General features: G+C 46.0%; 1 protein-coding gene across 2 annotated transcripts in view; it reads left to right on the plus strand.

The window, feature by feature from the left end:
- Positions 1 to 21,713, plus strand: part of LOC119877828 (ephrin type-A receptor 3) — a 285,497-nt gene that overhangs the window by 190,790 nt on the left and 72,994 nt on the right. For both annotated transcript variants that reach the window (XM_038582501.1, XM_038582502.1), the window contains exons 4-5: positions 15,061 to 15,216; positions 15,916 to 16,251. In XM_038582501.1, the coding sequence (XP_038438429.1) occupies positions 15,061 to 15,216; positions 15,916 to 16,251 (492 nt within the window). The remainder of the gene's footprint in view (positions 1 to 15,060; positions 15,217 to 15,915; positions 16,252 to 21,713) is intronic.

Here is a 21,713-nt window from a genome sequence, read left to right on the forward strand (position 1 = left end):
TATATTTTCGTTGATGTGCTCATAAATTTTCTCCTCTTCTTGCTTTGGGATAAGTCGTGTGTATTAGCAAAATCCGGCGGATGTTGGAGTCCATGGGACTAAGTTTTTCTGTTTTTAATTTTTTTCTTTTTTTTAATTTTTTACTTATTTATGATAGTCACAGAGAGAGAGAGAGAGAGGGGCAGAGACACAGGCAGAGGGAGAAGCAGGCTCCATGCACCGGGAGCCCGACGTGGGATTCGATCCCGGGTCTCCAGGATCGCGCCCCGGGCCAAAGGCAGGCGCTAAACCGCTGCGCCACCCAGGGATCCCGGTTTTCTGTTTTAAAATCCAAGTATCTGGTTCCTAAACAAACCAAAATCAATATTCCGTTCTAAGAAGAATCACCCAACTCAGTAAAGACACTGTTTTCTTTTTTAAGATTGTATTTATTTGAGAGAGACAGAGAGCACGAGAGGGGGCAGGGGCAGAGGGAGAAGCAGGCCCCGCGGAGCCGGGTCCCACGTGGGGCTCGATCCCGGCTCTGGGTCACGATCTGAACCGAAGGCGGACGCGTAACCAACGGAGCCACCCGGGTGCTCCAAGACGCTGTTTTTCTAAATGTGTCTGTGACCCGCAGGCTTTCTCTGTCAATACCTTATTGTAATCTTTTTACATAAAAAAAAAAAAAAAAAAAAAAAAAAAAAACCTCCTAGAGATCGCTTGATCGTGTCGGCTTCTCTGGAAACCCAGGTTTTTGAGAACCAAGTTCATCTGTTGTCCGTAAACGAAAGCCTGTTGGACGGAGGAGACTGAAGTTGGCATTTTCCTTAACATGCGAATGGTGGAACCGGTTTCTTTGCGGTGCAGCTATGACGACTGCCACCCAGCTTAGCGCAGCAGTCGCCTCCTTGCCACCGCAGGGCGGCCTACCTGGACTCAGGCGCTGCGCCCTTACTTTTACAGACCAGACGGCGCGTTCCGGGGGCTGCGGCCTAGGCCCCTTCCCTAGCTCAGAGAACAGGACCGGCTCCCAACAACTCGATCCAGAAGCTTGGGCGTCCCGTCGTAGGGTTGCTCCCACTTTGCGCTCTGCGTCCCTTCTATCGCCAGACCTGTCAGTGTCCCTTGGAGGCTGATCTCAGGCGAGGACACGCCTTCCCGCGCTCGCAGCTGTTCCTCCCTCCGCGGCGCGACGTCTCTAACCCGCGTTGCCCCAGGGGTCCCCGTCTCCTCCGTTCTTCCCTCCGGTCAGGGCGTGTGTCCCACGGGAGCGGGAATGATCTCGCGGCCCGCCTCCTGCGCGGGGCCCTTCCACGGGGGGAGGCTCCCTGTTCCACCTTTTCTTTCTTTCTTTCTTTCTTTCTTTCTTTCTTTCTTTCTTTCTTTCTTTCTTTCTTTCCTTCCTTCCTTCCTTCCTTCCTTCCTTCCTTCCTTCCTTCCTTCCTTCCTTCTTCTTTCTTTCTTTCTTTCTTTCTTTCTTTCTTTCTTTTCTTTCTTTCTTTCTTTCACCTTCAAAGCTCTCCAAACTCTTGCCTCGAGGAACTCTCACCCCAGAATGAGCTGCTGTCCACTGTTCGCTCCTGTCTGACACATCACATCACGTGAATCTTGTAGTCCTTTGTATGCACCACGGAAATTGATAGTGCTCAGCTTTAGGACTCGGTGGCACACATACCGTAATTATTACCACTCAGTTGGAAATCCACTACCCCTTTTTGTTCTCAACTAACTTTATAGCTTTATTCAGGAGACAAGGTTGCTTTAGGATATACGCCTTATGTATTCTTTTATCCTGGGGATATTTGTTTAGACATAAGGCAAGGATTTTTTTCAAAAGAAATGTTTATGTATTTACTTTTTTAAGATTTTTATTTATTTATTCATGAGAGACACAGATAGAGGCAGAGACACAGGCAGAGAGAAAAGCAGGCTCCCTGCGGGGAGCCTGATGTGGGACTCGATCCTGGGACCCCAGGATCATGACCTGAGCCAAAGGCAGATGCTTAACCGCTGAGCCACCCAGGCTGCCCTCAAAAGAAATGTTTACAAGAAACTTTATTTCTAGCTTTTAGGTACAATTTATGATCACTATTAGTTGTATGTATAATTACATACTGTGTGTATCTTATACATATTACATTATGTATTTCTGTACTTACCTCCTAATGGAATACATATTTTTTTTCAGAAAAAAATGTCCATCTTCTTCCATTTTTTTTTCAGCATGAAGTTTTATAATTTATTCATAGCATGAGACTGACTCTATAGGGAAATTTACTCTGAGATGTTTATGAGCGGTTGAACCTAGTAATTGTGCGTGGGATGTGTTACAATAGGGCGCTGCTCTGGAGGGATGAAAGCTTGCATTCTTCTCGCAAGGCGTATCCGTCGCCTTCTGTGAGTCAGGCATCCTAGTAGGCACCACGGAATAAGGGGGCAAGTCCAGGGGGCACTTCTTGCCTCCTCTGTGACAGCACAGCAATACAATGGGAGCTGAGCTTTAGGGAGCAGAATGTTACTGATACACATGTTTTGTGAAAGCAGGATTATCTCTTCAGCATTCAGGCCACATGTCAGCCTGGTAACTGTGTCGCTTTGTAAGATGCATCACTTACCAACTGAGCTGAGGACAGTTGGAAGGAAGGACTTCAGGTGGTGGGGAATTTCTATGGCCTGTAAGCATGTGGAGTGTGCAATGTGACAGTGGTCAGAGTGGCCGCTGGGCCGGGCTCCTGGGCTGTGTCAGGTAGTACTGATGTCTCTTTAGTCACAAAACGGGATGGTGTGCTTGAGGCCTAGCTCCCTGCTACCGGTCATCAAATAATCGGAGAGTACTGTGAAACCAAGGTTTCCCCGGAGGGAAGGGGTATGGGTCCAGCTGCTACAGGTCATGTGCAGGCATTTTAGATCTGTTTTCCAGTCCTAATCAATAGCAACCTTCCTGGTTCTGGATCTGCTGCTGCTCGGGTGGGCCTCTTGCACAGTGGGAGTGGCAGGTACGCCCGGAGGCCCCGCGGAAGGCTGTGCGAGGCATGGTTCCCACGTGCATCAAATCCACCCCACTCCTTGGGAAAGCCCTGCTTTGCCACTCCCGGGCACCCTGAGCAGTTAGTCTCCAGCCGGCACCTTGAAGAACCCGAGTACAAGGGCGCGCTGTAGTGAAAAAGGCCTATCAGTTGTGCGACAGAGTTGAACGGTCTGCTCTCCCCGGCTGCCCGCAGCCTCTCCCGTCCAGAGGCTAGAGCCATAAAGTGGGGTCGCATTGGCCGCGGGGTTGGGTGGGAAACACCCCGAGCCTGCGCTCCGCCCCCGCCATAAGCTCCTGGTGGCCGCGGAGAGCAGAGAGCAAGGGGCGACCGCCAAGCGCCACCGCGCAGGCCGCGAGGAGCGCCCGGGGCGCAGGCTGTCCCCAGTCACGAGAACTTTCCTCCGCCACGGCCACCGGCTGACACGTGCGCGGACGTGCCGCTGAAGGAGACCGCTCTGCAGGGCCGCGGCCACCAGGCGAGGGCGGCCTCTCGCAGCCCAGGCACCTGCGCGGCCTCGGCCTTGACGTGCGGCCTCTGCGTCCTGCTCACCTCCAGCCGCACAGGACCAGGGGCGGGCGCACAGCCAGACGGGGCGGCCCGGACGCGCCCACGCCTGGAGGCCCCTCTGGTTACCGCCCCAGGTGGACAGAGCAGCCGATGGCCTCCGCGCGGCCAGGCCGCGAGCGACCCCCAGGAGAGCGCCCTCCAGGAGAACGACACCCCCAGAAGAGCATCCCCCCAGGAGAGTGCCTCCCCCAGGAGAGCGCCCCCCAGGAGAGTGCACCCCCCCAGGAGAACGACCCCCCCAGGAGAGCATCCCCCCCCAGAAGAGAGACCCCCAGGAGAGCATCTTCCAACCCCCCAGGTGAGGGACCCCCCCCAGGAGAGCGGGGCATTCCTGGGTCTGCCCCCGGGAAGCCTGTCGGGTAGGGCAGGTAGCAGGAGCGCTGCTTGGGGACTCTCAGGAATGGCGTTCGTCTCCTTACGTGGAGGGGACACCTGTGTTCTTCAGGTTCTTAGACGGTCATAGATACCTGTCCTCCCTAACAGTTTCAAAATAGATGATTGGTGGAAATTTTGATGAACTGCTTGTTTGACTAATAGTTTTGTGGACCCCGTGGGCATCTACTTATGGGCCTCTATTTGTTTATTATGTTTTCTTTGTGAAGTTCACGTTTACCCATTTAGGGAATAAAATCTCAGAATATGTTGAGTAGAAATCCCCCCCCTTTTTTTAATCTCAGGGCAAGTATTTACCATAAACATAAAAATACATGAAGAAAGAGACCCTAGAATTAAACTAATTCACTTTTTTTTTCTGTTACCTTACAAGTGTTAGCTGTGAAGGTGTTCAAAGCACATATTGGGTGCTTTTAAGTTGCTCACGTCTAGTTGGTTATATGCTGTCCTAATCAAGTGAATACTCAACATAAAAATGACACGTCATAGGTTTATGTTAACCCCATTATGTTTTTTTTTTAATTTTTATTTATTTATGATAGTCACAGAGAGAGAGAGAGAGAGAGAGAGGCAGAGACACAGGCAGAGGGAGAAGCAGGCTCCCTGCACCGCGAGCCTGATGTGGGATTCGATCCCGGGTCTCCAGGATCACGCCCTGGGCCAAAGGCAGGCGCCAAACCGCTGCGCCAGCCAGGGATCCCAACCCCATTATGTTTGACCACAATATTATCAAACATCATTTTTAATACTTTTCACAAGGTAGAAATGGACTGAGAAACTGATAGGATAATACGATGAATTAAGGTGCAAGTTTGAAAGTTGGAGAGGTCTTTGCTCCGGATTAAAAAAAATAATAATAAAAATAAAAAAAAAAAAAAGACATTATTTTAAAATAAACTTACCGGGAAAGTAAAGCAAACCTAAAGGACTTCTGATAAAATATAATGATGTCACCGTTTCTCCCAGGTCTCGGTGGTGGTCTTCTCTTCGGGCATGCGGACAACTAGCCCTAGAACCAGGATCGCGCCTGCCTTCGCGCTGTCTTGCAGCACGCGCAGAATTCTTTTTTTGTTCTTCCTCTGAATTTTTTACCTTGTATAGGCTTTCCATTAAATCCTGAATTTGAAAAACTGTGCAATTTGCTGTGTGAATGCTCCCGGGGGAGGCATATTTACTCGAGATCCAAAGGGTGAGAGACAGGATCCGGTGGCGGCTCAGCGGTTGAGCCCCTGCCTTCTGCCCAGGGCGTGACCCTGGGTCCCGGGATCGAGTCCCGCGTTGGGCCCCGCAGGAGCCTGCGTCTCCCCCTGCCTGGGTCTCGGCCTCTCTCTCCGTGTCTCTCAGGAATAAATAAATAAATAAATAAATAAATAAATAAATAAATAAATAAATAAATAAAGTCCTTTAAAACAAAAACCAAGGGTGAGAGTCTCGTTCGTGGAGCTGTCCAGGCTCACAGCTGACGATAACCGGCCCCCGTGCTGCATTCTTTAAAGAAGAGAAAAGAGGAAAAGGGCCAGACCTAGAGCAGTAGAGCAGGAAAGGAAGTGGTGAGAACCGCGGTGGGAGTGGGAGGCCTGGGGCTGCTCCCCATGTGAGTCTCTGCCAGCGTGCAGCTCACACACAATGCCCATGGACGCAGGCGAGGTGGCCTTGCTGTGTGTGCCTGCTGCAGTCTTTTCCCTTCCAAAAACCCCCTTAGTTTTTGTTTGTCCTTAGACACACATAAGGATGATACGTAAGTGTAGATAAACAATAAAAACAGCATTCCATATTTATTGTTTTATCCTGCTTTTCCCAGAAGAGTGTCATGAGCGCCTTTCTGTGCAAGACATCAGCTCCATCGGATAAATGTATGAATATAATATAATTTGTTTGTGAAAATGTATGACCATGGCTTAGTTCAACCACTTTTCTGAGATGAGACAGTGTTCTTTCTAATCTGTCCGTATTACATATTTGTGCTTCATGCATTCACATGCAATAGATCCTTTGGAAATCACATCTAAGTCATCTTCTTCTTCTTCTTCTTCTTCTTCTTTTTTTCATCTAAGTCTTCATGATGTGTGTCTCGGGCTCCTACTCTGGGTGATTACAAACATGTTATGGAAATTCTATTCTAAAATTAGTTCATGAAAAGAAGCATTGGGCTGCTGACTTCCGTGCTCTGGCTAGGTTCCAGGGCAGCCTGGAGAATGCTAATCTATAGGACTTCTTAAATATAGAAGTGATTTACCTTCTCCAGAAAATCCCTTCCTAGGAATAATTTTCTTAGACATTTCCGGTGCTAGTCTGATCTAAAGAAAACTTTTGGACCTGTTCTGAAAGTCTTTTCCAGGCTGTCTCTCAGTGTGCCATGACTATGGATTTAGGTGCTGCACATTTTACAGTCACCATCACAGAACCCCATAAAAAGGATTTTCTGTTTCATATTCCCTCTTCTCTCTCCTTTTCCCCTCCTTTAGTGTTTACGTGTCATTATGTACACAGTCCTGTGGGTTCGTAGACCTGGTTCATGGGTCTCCTCTGGGCATGGATAATTACGGACAGAGAAGCTCAAGCAGTGCTACTCTTAGGACTCACGGTTCTTCCCTGAAAGTGGAAGACAACTGAAAAGCTGGCCGGACACAAGGTCCTTAGCATCGGGGGCTGTTCCGCATTCCCTTTGTGGCAAACGTGCATTGGACGTACCGCAGTGTCACTGGCACCTGTCCTGCTGAACCTGATCAAACCACAACAAGCACAATGAAGTCTTGTTACTAAGCCATCTTTGAGCCACACTAGATTGCCTGATCCTGTTGTGTTTTATGGTGTGGTGGCATTTTGCCGTCTGCCTTTTTTTATCGAACAGTGGAAGGAACAGAACAAGGAAACACTTGATCACTTTATAAATGCTGCACATGGCAGGCAGGCTTTAATGACTGAACGTAGCCACTTCCAGTGTATTGAAATGCCTCGGTCTTGCCTCAAAGCCTTGTACCTCTATTCAAATGGCAAAGAATAGAGTTCCTGTAGGACTGTGGACTGCAGCTCATTTTGGGAATAAACAGTTGCTTTGACCTTGTACCGGCAAATAGACCCTGTCAGGCCTGGAATTGCAAGGCCAGGAAATCATCTGTTTAGTCAGTGCTGGTTCTGGTCATTAGTTTGTGTTTATGGCTGGGAATTGATAATATAGCCCTGTGTACGTGGAGCTCAAGTCTGAATACTAAAAGGGACCTATTTACCAACAGCTTTATTTTTTAATTTAAAGTTAATTCAAATTGAAATGAGCCTTTTAACCCTTAATTAGGACCATGTTTTCTCTTAAAAGTCAACCACATTAGTCAACTGGAGACAAAATTCACTTTGCAATTGAAAGGCTGTCTACTTTCTTTCAACAGTAGCCACCCTGGTTTACTAAGTGCATTTGTTTTCCTTTCACTATGGTAACTTACCCATTCTCTCTATCAGCGGAGCTCAAACCCATTAATTATGACTGAGAAGAAAGTATGTTATGTGCTTTGGGAATAAGGCCAAGGTTCTTTCTTGAAGCTTTTTTTATAATTATTCATTGTATACATAGTGCTCATGATGATATTTCATACTTTTTCCTTGTTATTTTCCAAAGCTGATAGTTTGGTTTTTTACCCACCTATTGACCTGTAGTCACTAGTTCCTGTTTTATTGTTTTTTTACCCACCTATTGACCTGTAGTCACTAGTTCCTGTTTTATTGTTACCTCTTCATAGATATGGAATCAGCAGACTCCCAGGAATATTTTTAATTCATTCACTACAAATTGGTATTATTTTGGCTTCCTATTATTCATATTTTTAGTGTTTCTCAATAGCTAATTAACATTTTGCAAGGGTGTTATCATTTTGGCTCCACTGTGGCCTATCTTGGGACTTTTCAATAAGTTTGGGGATGTATTCAATAAATGAGCAAGCATATTCTCATGAATTCAGCATGTAAACTAGAGGAACTAAAATCTAGATTATCAAGGAAAAGACAACCTCACTGCAGAGTAACAGAAGACAAATGTATTCTCTTTTAAATTGTTTTTTCAATCTTGTGCTCATTTTTGTCATTAAAAAACCCACATCAGGGCAACCCGGGTGGCTCAGTGGTTTAGCACCGCCTTCAGCCCAGGGTGTGATCCTGGAGACCCGAGATCGAGTCCCATGACGGGCTCCCTGCATGGAGTCTGCTTCTCCCTCTGCCTGTGTCTCTGCCTCTCTCTCTCCCTCTCTGTGTGTCTGTCATGAATAAATAAATAAAATCTAAAAAAAAAAAACAAAAACAAAAAACACATCATCTTACATCTTACAAAATTAAAGAGCATAATATCAATAATTTTATTTTTATTCATTCCCATAAGATTCTCAAAATCTTTAACATCCTACTCTATCTAAAATGTACATAAAATCAAATATAGTTTTATTGTGCCATTGGTTAAGTATGAAATAGGGAATTATTAATTTAGTGGTCAATTTATTTTTCAACCCATCCAGTCACAAAATCAGCATGCCCTCTGAATACCTATTGCTTTGATACAGAAAAACACTGAAAAGAGTATAAAAATCTGTTATTTCTTTTTCAAGGATATTTCTTTGAAGTCAGAAGAGAACTATTTTCTTTGTCTTGTTGCCCTGTGTGATTTTATAATTTCAGTGGCTTACTTTATTTTACTTTTTAAAAAGATTTTATTTATTTATTCATGAGAGTCACAGAGGGAGAGAGGCAGAGGCATAGGCAGAGGGAGAGGCAGGCTCCCTGCGGGGAGCCCGATGCTGGACTTGATCCCAGGACCCCAGGGATCACGACCTGAGCCAAAGGCAGACACTCAACCACTGAGCCATCCAGGTACCCTCAGTAGTTAATTTTTATCCTTAAAGCTGTGATGGAAGTGAAGATACGTCGATCTGCCTTTTTTTTTTTCCTACTTAGAAAGTTCTAGGAATTTTACAAGTTTTGGTACAAAAAATATTGATCTTTTAAAGTGTCAACCTGGGGGATCCCCCAGGTGGCTCAGAGGTTTAGCACCTGCCTTTGGCCCGGGGCGCAATCCTGGAGACCCCAGGATCGAGTCCTGCGTCAGGCTCCCTACATGGAGCCTGCTTCTCCTTCCTCCTGTGTCTCTGCCTCTCTCTCTCTCTCTCTCTGCCTATCATGAATAAATAAATAAATAAATAAATAAATAAATAAATAAATAAATAATCTTTAAAAAAAATAAAAAATAAAGTGTCAACCTGAAGAGTTTATAGAGATAAGTTAGTCAATGCCCATCACTTGACAAATGAAAAAATAGAAGAGTAGAGAGTACAATTGGTTTGCAGGTGCTCAATCACTTCAAAAATGCATATCTCATCAGCTGCCGGGTGCTGGACAATGTACTGGACACTTGGAGTAGGAGATGAATTGGAAGTAACTCTTGTCTCTATATTGTTCAGGGTCTAACCTGGGAACACATGGTAATTACTGCAAATGGAACTTCAGACTTATTTATAGAAGAAGAAGTCACCTCATTAAAACTTGAATACTTCTTTGTCAATGACTTTGAGATAATACCTAATTAGCAGAAAAGACTAGATCATAACCTGCATTTCTTCCTTCCTAGTCCAGTGCTCTTCCTATAGGATGCTGAAAACAACTTGAAGTCTTGGGATTAAAAGAAAAGAAATTAAGGAATTTCTTGGTGAAGATAACATTAAAATATCATATTGAAAGTTACCATAGCACTCACATTTTCAAGCAAGGAGGTCCATCTCTAAAATAACCGTGCCATATGGATTTGATCTTTTTAAAGCTAGGATTGTAGCTTTTATCCCTGTAAGACTGGACACAATAAAATGTCTAGGTCCTTTGGGAGATTAATACATATTTGTCTGGGGAAAATGCATAAACAAAATCCAAACATCGTATGAATAAGTCGCATTACTTAAGAAATCCGGGCTGCTATCTAGTAGGGTTTGAGGAAGTGATACCTCTGGCTGGTTTTGAATGGTTATTAATTTAGACTCATGGATCATCTTACTCTGATTTATCAACACAGAATCAAAGATGAGAGCTTCTGCCCCATTTAACTACTTCAAAAATTTTCACTAACACAGGGGAATAAAACATTTCTACAAAAAGTAGGGTGGTAATTTACCTCCACCCAAGTGACATGAAACAGTTTAGCTGCTCTTTGGTTTCACTACCCCGGGACTGAAATCTGCGAAATGATTTTACCAGTTGTTTGGCTGATAAGAACATATACGCTAGGTTACCTGAAATTTGTAAATCAGAATTCGTCATTTTTGGTGGAGGTTTTGTTTTTATTTTTTTATTGTTTTAAAGATTTTATTTATTTATTCATGAGAGACACACAGAGAGAGAGGCAGAGCCACAGGCAGAGGGAGAAGCAGGCTCCATGCAGGGAGCCCAACGTGGGACTCGATCCCAGGTCCCCAGGATCACACCCCGGGCTGAAGGCAGCACCAAACCGCTGAGGTTTTGAATATGTGTTTATCCACCTTACATGAATATTGCTTTAAGAGCTGGCCTGCACCAGGGAAGGCCTTAACTATCTACAGATTGTGGGTTTTTTTAAATTTTATAACATAAACTTGGATAAATCTGACTTAGTATGCTTTTGTCTATTCTTTTTTCTTTGATATTCTATAATAAGTTGACTAAAATTTCCCCTGAGTAATGGAAGAAAACATTACTTTCTACTCCTTTACCTTTTTTTTTTTTTTTTTTTTTTTTGCGGAACCTTCTCAGTCTCTGAAATAATACTTAAATGAAGGAAATGTACTGATTGTTTTATCACTAGTTTTCCATTCAAGGAGAAAGGAGGTTCTTTCAAATAACAATTGTTGCTTTTATTACTGTAAAAAAGATACTAAAACACGAGTATTAATGCCCCTTAGAGGTAAAATTCCTAATTCTTCCAGGGGAATTTTTTAAAGATGAAGATGGTATAATAGATAAGTATTTAAGCACAAATTGACTACAAGGGAGATTGTTGATGAGAAAAATTCAGAAGTAAGTATGCTATACAAAGAATTTTGACTTATACATTTAAAGAGTTTCCTGCCAGTATAATTTTATTAATGAATATAAATTATTGAGTCATAGTCTCAAATTTGTTGGGCAGTCTCAGTAGAAGATTTAAAGATCATACTTTTAGCAAGAATGGAAAAATGTACTTGTGTGACTCCCACATATAGTGTGGGTTGTGCTATTCCTGAATTTGACAACTGAAAGAAGAAACACTTTTGCTCATCTCCCCATAAAAATATTAGGCATCAAATGGGGGATGATGAGAAAACATTGCCCTTTCTGAAATAGTTTCTTACTAGGAGTAGATGGCAAAAGACTTGCATCTGTTTAATTAAATCAGTTTTCAATGACTATTCTTCAACATCATAAGGGCAGCTTAGAATTAGTAGGAAAAGATTCCATGGTTTTAGAGAATACTTTGCTTCCAGTTACAGCAGAAAAATCTCTTTTTCAGATCATACCATTGAATTCTTTGTTATCTTGGACACACTATTTTTCTTCTGTTTGTGCTTCAATTGTCCGTTCTGTAAAGTGAATAGATTAGTATCTGCCCCAATAATTTCAATACAACTGCTGTGAGATTCCATTGAGATGGTACATACGAAAGTCTTTCAGAAAGAGTAAGGATGTCTACACTATTACTATTTAGGGTCTATTATTGTACTCTGCACATGCTTGAAATCTGATGAATACCAGCACATTGGATGGGTAAAGCCCAGCAGCTAGCCACAGGGGCCAGAGGATGCAAAGCAGGGGCTATCGCGGCTGTACCCCTCAACTGCGTTCTCCATGTGCCCTCCATCCTTCAGAAATACTTTATGCTGCAGGGATAAGAAGCTTGCCTGTGGCGACTTAAACAGATAGGGTGTTATTTTTCCACCCTTATAAGAAATCTTGAGAGACAGGTGCTAGCTGAATCAGCAGGTTCAGGTTCCACAATTATTTTTCTTGGCCTTTGTTGCACATAAACCATTACACTGAGAATCAATGGGACTAATGCAGCTAAAGCAGCTTCCATTACACTTGGACCATCTTCTTAGGGAGAAAAAAAAAAAAAAGGTATTTCCAAGACTTTCATCAGATTTCGGTCTGTATCTCTCCGCTCCTCTTTCGGTGCTCACCGGCCACCCATAACGACCACGTCTGTGTGAGGGAGGACTCGGCCCACTGCGATTCTGAGCAAGGTCACCTTCTATGAGCAAGCAGAAAGCAGGTGTTCAGCATGCGACCCATGGCACCCACCGTGTTCCTCAGCTTAACAGCTTGTCTTTCCCTTCATCTATTTGTGTATTTAATTTTGCTATTTACAGGCCAACTTTTACTATATTTTCCAATCTTGCTCACATGGGATTCCCTCCCTGTGTTTCCTTCCAATGGCTCAGTCAGAATGGAATGCTTGCTCCACGTGGCCTGAGTGAAATGCCTGGTGCCTGCTTTCCATCGCAAAGGCCCTTTTGAATGGACAGAATCAGGGACGTCTGTATCTTCAAGGCTAACAGAGGCCTTGAACACCAGTAAATGATGGACAAGCGTTTATTAGACTGAATATATATGTGTCTATGTACCTTTTCCTTTTATCTAAGATTATTGAATCGTATTTAGAGAAAGTCTAGTTACTAGTATGAATCACATTTTTAACTTTTCGGTTTACAAACTATAGCTACTTTCCTGTTATTATTACAAGTCCTGTGCTGTAGCTAAGAAGTGATTACGTGACTGCCTTGTATTTTCCTTAAATGCCCGAGTATAGCCATTCGTAATATTAACAAAAAGTGATTGAGTGTTTAGTGAATGCCTTTATGCTAAATGTTGTAAAAGCAGTAAAAACCTCAAATAAAATCATACAGATAAACTTATAAGCAACCAAAGACACAAAATGAAGCACTGCAACCCAATCTTTTAAAGACTCGGCTTTGCCCTCTTGCAAATTTAAAAGCGCTCGATGAGCTAAATTGAAACCAGAAGTTAAGTGCATGGTTTGTTTGTACTTTATATCATTCCCCCCCAGGCGATATGACATGAGATATGAGTGGAAGTTTCTAACCAGTGCTCAAGAACAGTGTTCAACACCTAATTCGTGTTTGGTTGGGGTGATAGAATTTATCTGAGCGGCCGTCCATGTGGCACCAAAAGCTGTTCAATGTAATGTAAGATAACCCTAGTGCAGCCATTCTTAATAAAACTAGAAAATAGCAAGATTAGGTTAACGATCGCTATCATTTTTAGTTAGTGTAACTGTGCATCCTGACGGCGTATCTCTCTCGGCGGTGTGTTTCTCAAGAAACGTCCAGTGGGAAGATATTCTGGATGTAATGTGTTATCTTTCAAAATGCTTTTAATGATTATAAAAGTTAAGGTTTGTCCATAGAGGCTTTACTTGTGTGCAGATAACCTGTTATTCCCACTATGAAGTTGATACAGGAGAATTCTGGGATTCAATGATAAAATGTATAGGGAATATTTTACATGTCAGAGCTCTATGCCATCAAATCTCAATGTAGCATTGATATTAAGTAGTGGAGATTTAAGAAATCACTGACTTCCAAAGATAATCTGGGGGAAACTTTAAAAATTGGGACCTTCAAAATCCTCAAAACAATTTCAGGAGACTTCTTGGTAGGGTTTTCACTGTGATTTCCGTTGTCAATGTAATTCTGGAATTGAATCCCAGGAAACATTACAGTATTTTGAATCTTACATAAGATTAAACAAAAATAATAGAGTGGAGGCATATTTCTGTAAGAGCAATAAATAAATACATAAAGAACAGTAAATGGGCGGCTGAAATCGATAGTTCATGACCAGTTCATTGGGCTTTAAGAAATGTCATTCTGAGAAGTCCAGAAAAAAAGAAGACACACTTACTTAAAAAGTTTTGATTGAGGGGCACCTGAGTGGCCCAGTGGGTTAAGCAGCCAACTCTTGATTTTAACGCAGGTCATGATCTCAGGGTCTTTCTCTAAAATAAATACATCTTTTTTTATGATTTTATTTATTTATTTCAGAGAGAGAGAGAGGAAAAAAAACGTGAGTTGGGAGAGGAGCAGCGGAGAGGCAGACGGAGAAGCAGGTTCCCCCCTGAGCAGGGAGCCAGAGGTGGGGCCGGATCCCAGGACCTGAACTGAAGGCAGATGCTCAACCGCTGAGCCACCAGGCATCCCTAAAATAAAAAAATCTTAAAAAAAAACCTTGTAATCTAGTAATAATTCACAGGTAGATCAATTTAGATAAAAATTATACCTCCCATGTATTTGAGATACAGACAAGGAAATACATTAATCTTCCATTCAAGCCATTGCCATAGAAGTTAAGGTGCAACACTGTCGAGGCAGAAGGAAAAAAAAGACATAGCTCCCGAGAACCATGCATCAAGATTCTTAACATAGTGGCTCAGTCGGTTAAGCGCTTTGGGCTCAGGTCGTGGTCCTGGGGCCGAGCCCCGTGTCCATCAGGCCTCTGCTAGAGGGGAGCCTGCCTCTCCCTACGCCTCTGTCCCTCCCTCCTGCTTGTTCTCTCTCTCTCTCTCACTCAAATAAATAAAATCTTTTTTAAAAAAAGAATGATAGAATAACGAAGCCATGATCTGTTCCTTCGGCTGCTTACGCTTGCGAGAGCGGTACACAGAAACCAGTGAAAAGCAGTGGCGTGTGGAATGCAGTGCTCACTGCAGTTCAGAGTGTGCACATGGCATCATGTTCTAGAAGGGAACGGCTACATGGTGACATGGCTTTGCTGTGTTTTCTCCACAAAGAGCTCAATGCCAAGGAAAGCTGTGAAAACACGAGCTGGAAATTTCATCACACTCTAGTGCCAAAATAATCTAAATCTTCGGAGGTTTTTTCCCCTTACGAGTTGGTGCAAATTCAGATGTATATGTGGAGAAACGACACTGGGCCACAGGATGGGCTTCTGTAAATCCTGGGAGGGAAAAAAAAAAAAACGAATTTTTATTCCTAGTGCATGCATTCCCTAACATTCTGAAATCTGCTTTACATATTTTCAAAAATACATTTTCAAAATGACCACAGGCTTTTAAAACAAGTCATTTTGTTTGTAGCTTGCCGACCAGGTTTCTACAAGGCCTCGGACGGTAACATGAAGTGTGCCAAGTGCCCACCGCACAGTTCCACCCACGAAGATGGTTCCGTGAACTGCAGGTGTGAGAATAATTACTTCCGAGCAGACAAAGACCCTCCATCCATGGCTTGTACCCGTGAGTAGTTCTGCTGCAAACCATGCTTCCATGTTTGGTTTATTTTGTTGTTGTTGTTTTCTTCTTGTTATTGTGCCTCTTTATTTTTATTTTTTTAAAGCATTTGGCCCATTTCTTTCCGTTATCCACATGCAAACTGAAAGCTTCCCTTGCTTCACTCCCCACGCTTGGCTCACCACACATGCGACATTCATCACGCAACACGAATGAGTTTTTAGAGCACTTCCTGCGGCAGGACCCCCAGAAAGAAAGAGAATTTTCTTTATCTTGGTTTCCGTCTTGTGTTACATTTGACGGGATAGGGAGGCGACAGCTGTGGGATCTGCGCTTTTACATTTCTATTCCCTCTTGTTACGTGCTGGTCATAGGTCATAGGGAAAAAGGACTGAGATTTATAAAACTAATAGGAAAGTTTTCATAACTATCCGCAAGGGCATTGAATTTAGTAGTGAATTCCCTTGCTGGCCTTGGGGAGCGCGCCTCCAGCCTCAAGCCAGAACTCCCCCCTTCGTGGCCCAGGGAGGCCCGCGCTCTTGAACCCTTGCGTCTATAAGCTCGTGGACCCCCCAAGGACGAGTGCAGTGGGTAATAGAGGCAAGATGGCTATTTAGCTCCCTCGGTGCCCCTGTAGGTTATCTACGGCCCTGGGAGTGGAAAGCAGCAGTGAGGCTCATCAGTCCTTGTTGAACTGCTTTGCAGGACCTCCCTCTGCACCAAGAAATGTCATCTCCAACATCAACGAGACCTCAGTCATCCTGGACTGGAGCTGGCCCCTGGACACGGGAGGCCGGAAGGATGTCACCTTCAATGTCATATGTAGGAAATGTGGGTGGAACGTACAGCAGTGTGAGCCGTGCAGCCCAAATGTCCGCTTCCTGCCCCGACAGTTCGGACTGGCCAACACCACGGTGACGGTGACGGACCTCCTGGCTCACACTAACTACACCTTTGAGATCGACGCCACCAACGGGGTGTCAGAGCTGAGCTCACCTCCGCGGCAGTTCGCCGCTGTCAGCATCACCACCAACCAGGCCGGTGAGTCCACCTGGGCGCCCGCCCGCGCCGGCTCGAGCCGGGAGCACTGCCGACTCGCGGAGTGGAAAGAAGGGTGGGAAAAATTGCTGGCAAGGGCCCCAGCATCTTCTTTTCTGACCCATTTCGGCAGCGAGGCTACCTTGAATAACGGCACGCACTTCTCCGGGCAGGCATAATATACGTATTAGATCAGTTTGAACTAGTTTAATCCACTGCTTTTCAATTTGGGATCTTTAAGTAATTGGCGCACCGGAGATGGTACTTGTCGGGGCTCCTTGGGACGTTGGGATATTTTTAAAGAGCTTGTAAAAGGTTATGCAGGATACTTAAAATTAGAAATCTCTTTACCTTAGTTATAATTATACCTTATTTTTATATCTTTATTCAATTATTGTATGCTCCTCGGAAGCCCTGAGTATCACAGCTCAGAGATAATTCTCTGATTAATTAAAAATAAGAAAATGAACACATTTTATTTGATAGGAATGACTTGTACTTAAATATTCAAAGTATCGAACTTCCAGAGAAGCGTAGTGACAGGAGGTCTTGGTGGAGAACCGCTGATGTAAAACTATCACAAATGTAAGTCACTTTTGCATTTTGCACTGACAGATTTTTTTTTTTTCCAATTAAAACAAACTAGTCCGTCGGCAGGTGCTAAGCCAAGGCCCTGGAACATGGACTGGAAAAATGAGAGGACAGGCGGGCCTCAGTTTTCTTTATCTGGCCTCCGCCGGGTGTTTTCTGGACGGCTGGCGGATCTCTTCCCCCGGTCACCTTACACCTTCCCTGCTTTCCCGTTCTCTGGGAACCCTTATGACCTCTTTACTATTGCTTTTGTTTTATTTTGTTTCGCAAATGGGGCAGAGTCCAAAATTGTTTCTGAGATTGTAGTTGCGATTGTGTCCAACACGGGGAGGGGTGTAGCGGACAAGAGCCGCGCAGGTGACACCGGCGATGAAGAGGCCCGTGGCCCGGTGGTCGGCAGGCCCGGCGGCGGCGGGGCTGCGATCCTTGCAGACTCGTTGCTCCAAGGTGCGACATCGGGGAGCCTCCGCCGCCAGCCAGTGGTCAGGGCCCATCATCTACACACAGATAAATGGTGGAGCCCAAACGGGGGGCAGGGGGGACCCAGGCTGTGCCCTGAGGAGGCTCCGGCTGCAGGCACAGGGTTCACCCTGGGGCTGCCTGCTGGGACTGCCCTCCACCCCGGCCGGTGGCAAGGTCTCGGAGGGTATAGAAAGGGCGGGGAGCCAACTCGGGTGTCTCTAGCTGACAAAGGCCAGAGCGGCAGCCCGGGAACTCGCCGAAAGACGCCACCTCGGGTTCACCTGGCCGGCAGGTGCCAAGAGACGTCGCCCAGCTGGTACCCGGGGAACCTGCACCCGTGGGACTCTGCTGGCCGCTGGAGCGGCGTCTACACTAGTTCAGAGCCCTTCTAACTACCCCTGTGGGTCCCCAGGCGATCGATCGTCTCACTTTATGATTCCGAATCCCTGTGCTGTTCCTGGTTTCCTCCTCTGTCGATGCAGCTCTCACACCTTTACACCCTGGCATTGGGTGACAAATGCACTTTCTTTGCGGGAGACACGGGACTTTGAAGGAAGCTGAACCATGATTCAACTCTTGCGTCCTGACTCTGTGACCCCCCCACCTCGAAGCTACATCCCACACCGCCAACAGATGTTCTTGCTTCACTTCAGCTAATGGTAGTTAAACTTTGTGACTAATAGTATTTAAAACACTGGTGACTTAGATTTGCCCAGCGGCCTTCCAAGAGCAAAAAAGATGAGTGATGCTGTTGCTAAATATTCCCTGATTACAGCTTCTCGTATTCAGTGAACCAGGGGTTTTAAGAAATCGTAATTATGTGGCAAATGGCTTTCCCGAATCCTATATTTCACACTGATTTACTACCTTGTTTAAAATAGGAGCATCCATCTGCGTTATAATTATCTCCTAAGTCAAACAGAAACGTATAAAACAAGCAGGAGCTCCTTCCTTCCTGTCTTATCATTGGCCCCTGGCTCTCGACGTGCATCCATCGGGAAGCTGACAGTTCCAGATCCCTGGGTCAGGGCGACCGCCAGCAGCCAAGACACCGGGAAGTAAATGGGGTTGGAGCTTTGGCCTCACAGTCACAAGTCACAGGGGAGACACACACGGCAGGGACCACAGCAGCTACTCCCTCTAACTCCACTATCATTTGGGGTTTTGTTGGTTGGTTTGTTTTTTAGGGAATCACAGTTGTGTCCACACGATGCAGCACTAGGCATTTGATGTATTCACTTTGGGGTGTCTGAATCCTGCTCTGTGCCTGGGGTGGGGGAGACCCTTGTTGGGACTCCAAACCCCACAGTTGGAGCATGAGCAGGATCAGGGCCAGGCAGCGGGGCCAGGGAGCCCTGCCTTGTCTGGCTGCGTTTTCGCTTCCTGTGCAGGATAGTGGCCGGCGGCCTGGAGAACGGGCTCCGCGGGGCAGGGGCGGGGGCGCACGTGTGCCTGACCGTAGCCAGGAGGCCGCTGACTGTCCTCAGGACTCCGCCCGGGTGGGGGGGGGTGCTGTGAACGCGGGCGGGGTTCAGCCCTTCCACGCGGCGTGCCCGTGGGTCCAAGCCCCGTCTGCGCGGAGAGCCGGCGTCGTGGAGTCGCGGGCCTGGGAAGGCACAGCTTGGTGCCAACGCCAGTCCGTGGTTGCTTCCTCGAGGGTGCGGGTTTGCCTTTCAGTCCGGAAGATCACTGTCCCCTGCTGGGACACCTGCTGGGATACCGTGTGGGATACCTGGTGGGACACCTGCTGGGATACTGGGTGGGAACCTGCTGGGACACCTGCTGGGATACTGGGTGGGAACCTGCTGGGACACCTGCTAGGACACCTGCTGGGATACTTGCTAGGACATCTGCTGGCATACCTGGTGGGACACCTGCTGGGACACCTGATGGGATACCTGGTAGGACGCCTGCTGGGACACCTGCTGGGATACCTGCTGGGACACCTGCTGAGATATTTGCTGGGATACCCGGCTGCTGGTTCTCAGCCCCCATCACAGATGTGCCCCGTCCCTCCATCCCATAGCACTACCATGCCAGACTGTGGCAGAAGCACCAGGACAGGCTGTGGGGTTTGCACTCTGATGTCCACCTCACCCCCGTTTCACAGCTGGAGACACTAAGCCCCACAGGCTTTTCCAGCATCCCACCAAGAGCCCCACCTCCCATTTCCATCCCCAGCCCCACCTCCATTCCCTGCTTCCGTCCTCATACTGTTTCTGTCGTCCTGTGATCCATGCCACGAGCTACAGAAGTAAATGCTGAGCCGTGGAGAGGAGAGGGACTTGCTGGAGCATTCGCTCTAACCTGTGCACCTCTAGTACTTGGTGCTCCCTCTCAGTCATCTGCCCCGGGGTTTCTCAGGGGTGGTCTCACTACACCTCCCTTACCATCCCTACTCTTCTGCAAACCCAATCTCGTCCTTTGTGCCCTCATTCTCCACAGGTGATCCTCCCTCTGGGATACTGTGATTTACAAAAAGAAATGATGTATTTGTTGTTGGTCCCAGGTCAGGGCACAAGGCTCCTTAAAGCCCCTAGAATTTCCCAAGCGATCAGAGTACTTAAGGTGTATGTTGTTGGTCATAACCCCCTCCCACAGGGCCTGAATTTATGTTAACAGATTGGCTTTTGGAAATCCCATAAGGACGAGGTGGGGAGGATGGCCAGATAAGCCAGACCAGGGATCAGAAGGTGGAGACGGGCTGGAAACACAATTCAATCACCAGAGGCCAAGGACAAAATCACTGTTGCCTACGTAATGAGCCTCCTTAAAGGGTGAAAAGATAGGATTCAGAGTGTGTCTGGTTGGTGCTGGTGGGCAACCCATCAGGACAGAGGATGGAAGCTCGGTGGCCCTCCCCTGCACCTGCCCCCAGTTGGATCTGTGTGTGGTGGGCTGCTAACCCCGTAGGCCCAGTGCTTCCTGCACCCAAGAGCTGCCCCAGCGAACTGATGGAGCCCAGGGAGGAGGTGGTGGGACTGTGACCCACAGCTGGTGGCATCAGAGCCAGGCTCCAGATTGACCTGGACTCAGGCTCAGCGACTGAGAGGAGGGCAAGGGGACGGAGCCCCAGCCTGGAGGACCGGAAGCTGATTCCAGGTAGAAGGAGAGGAACTGAATCCAGGCATAGGACACCCAGCTCAGGGCCTAGGGAAGTCTTCCCATGCTGGTAACCCGAGGGGAAGGGTGCTGTGAGGGGAGTGTTGACGTTGGAAGACACCCGGGTGTGTTTCCCTCCTACGCTGTCCTCACGAAGCGAGACCACAATGGGCAGGAGGAAAAAGTAACTGCTGGCCTTCCTCGCGCACTGCCAGCCCGGCTCCCTAGGCCTCCGCTCCTCCCGTGGTCCCTGCAGATTCCACAGCCTGTGCAGAATGTGCCCAAACAAACCCCTTCCACATCCCCAACATGCGGCCTCCTGGCTCTTTGTTTTTTGTGCAGTTGTAGAGGTTTCCCCTCCATCTTAGCGGAGGTTCAGAGGAATGAGATAACGGGAGGAGCAGTAAGACACACACACCAGGGTGTCAGTCTGCAAGGTTTCATCCTGTTTCTCTCTGAATGTTCAGTCTAAGGTTAGTTTGGTGTTTTGTTTGTTTTGTTTTGTTTTGTTTTGTTTTGTTTTGTAGAGTGATCCTTACTTCTTTTGTTCCCTCATTCATACTAGGGCTTGATTTCTACCTTCACACAACAGCAAGTCCCTTCCTAGAAACCAGTAATAATTTCCTATTTGTATATTTATGTTAAATTGTTAGGAAGAATATAAATTTCATAGGGCGGTGGACCCTCTCTGATGTTCACATTTGTTTTTGTCAGACTTGGAAACACTGCCTCCTAGCACCTTAAAATCACTCAAATGTTGAATGAATGAATGATGGACATTTCTACCATTCAAAAATTAAAATATAATCTCCCTCAAACAACTTCCTCTCCTTACTTTCTTCCTCTCTGCCAAGGTAACCACCATTCCCCAGTTCACCAGATTCTAATCTAACACTTGGAAGCATCTTTGGTTCACCTTCTACATTTAAGAAGTTGTCACATGCTACTGATTTTTCCTTTCAGTTGTGGGATCCTCATACTTTTTCCTCTGTTTGGAGTGTTCCTTTCCAAAATTCCTGGTTAGAGCATTTATGAATGAATGATGTGATGATCTGCAACAGTCGTCTTTTAGTTATGTTGAGATTCCAAGATAAAAAAGAGTAGGAACTAAAATGTATTCATTTAAATAAAACCATTTTACTGCTTAGCAACTTAGATAGGTGTAAAAAGGGCTAATGGGTCAACAAGTACATTGAATGCCTCTTTCACCTCATGTCATATGGGCTCCAGCCAAGTATAGAATCAAAAACAATATATATGGAACAGATGTGTATAAGACACTATGTAATTATGTTTGGTAAAAATTTTAG

The sequence above is a fragment of the Canis lupus genome, chromosome 33 (genome assembly GCF_011100685.1).
Source record: "Canis lupus familiaris isolate Mischka breed German Shepherd chromosome 33, alternate assembly UU_Cfam_GSD_1.0, whole genome shotgun sequence".
Taxonomy (NCBI): Eukaryota; Metazoa; Chordata; class Mammalia; order Carnivora; family Canidae; genus Canis; species Canis lupus.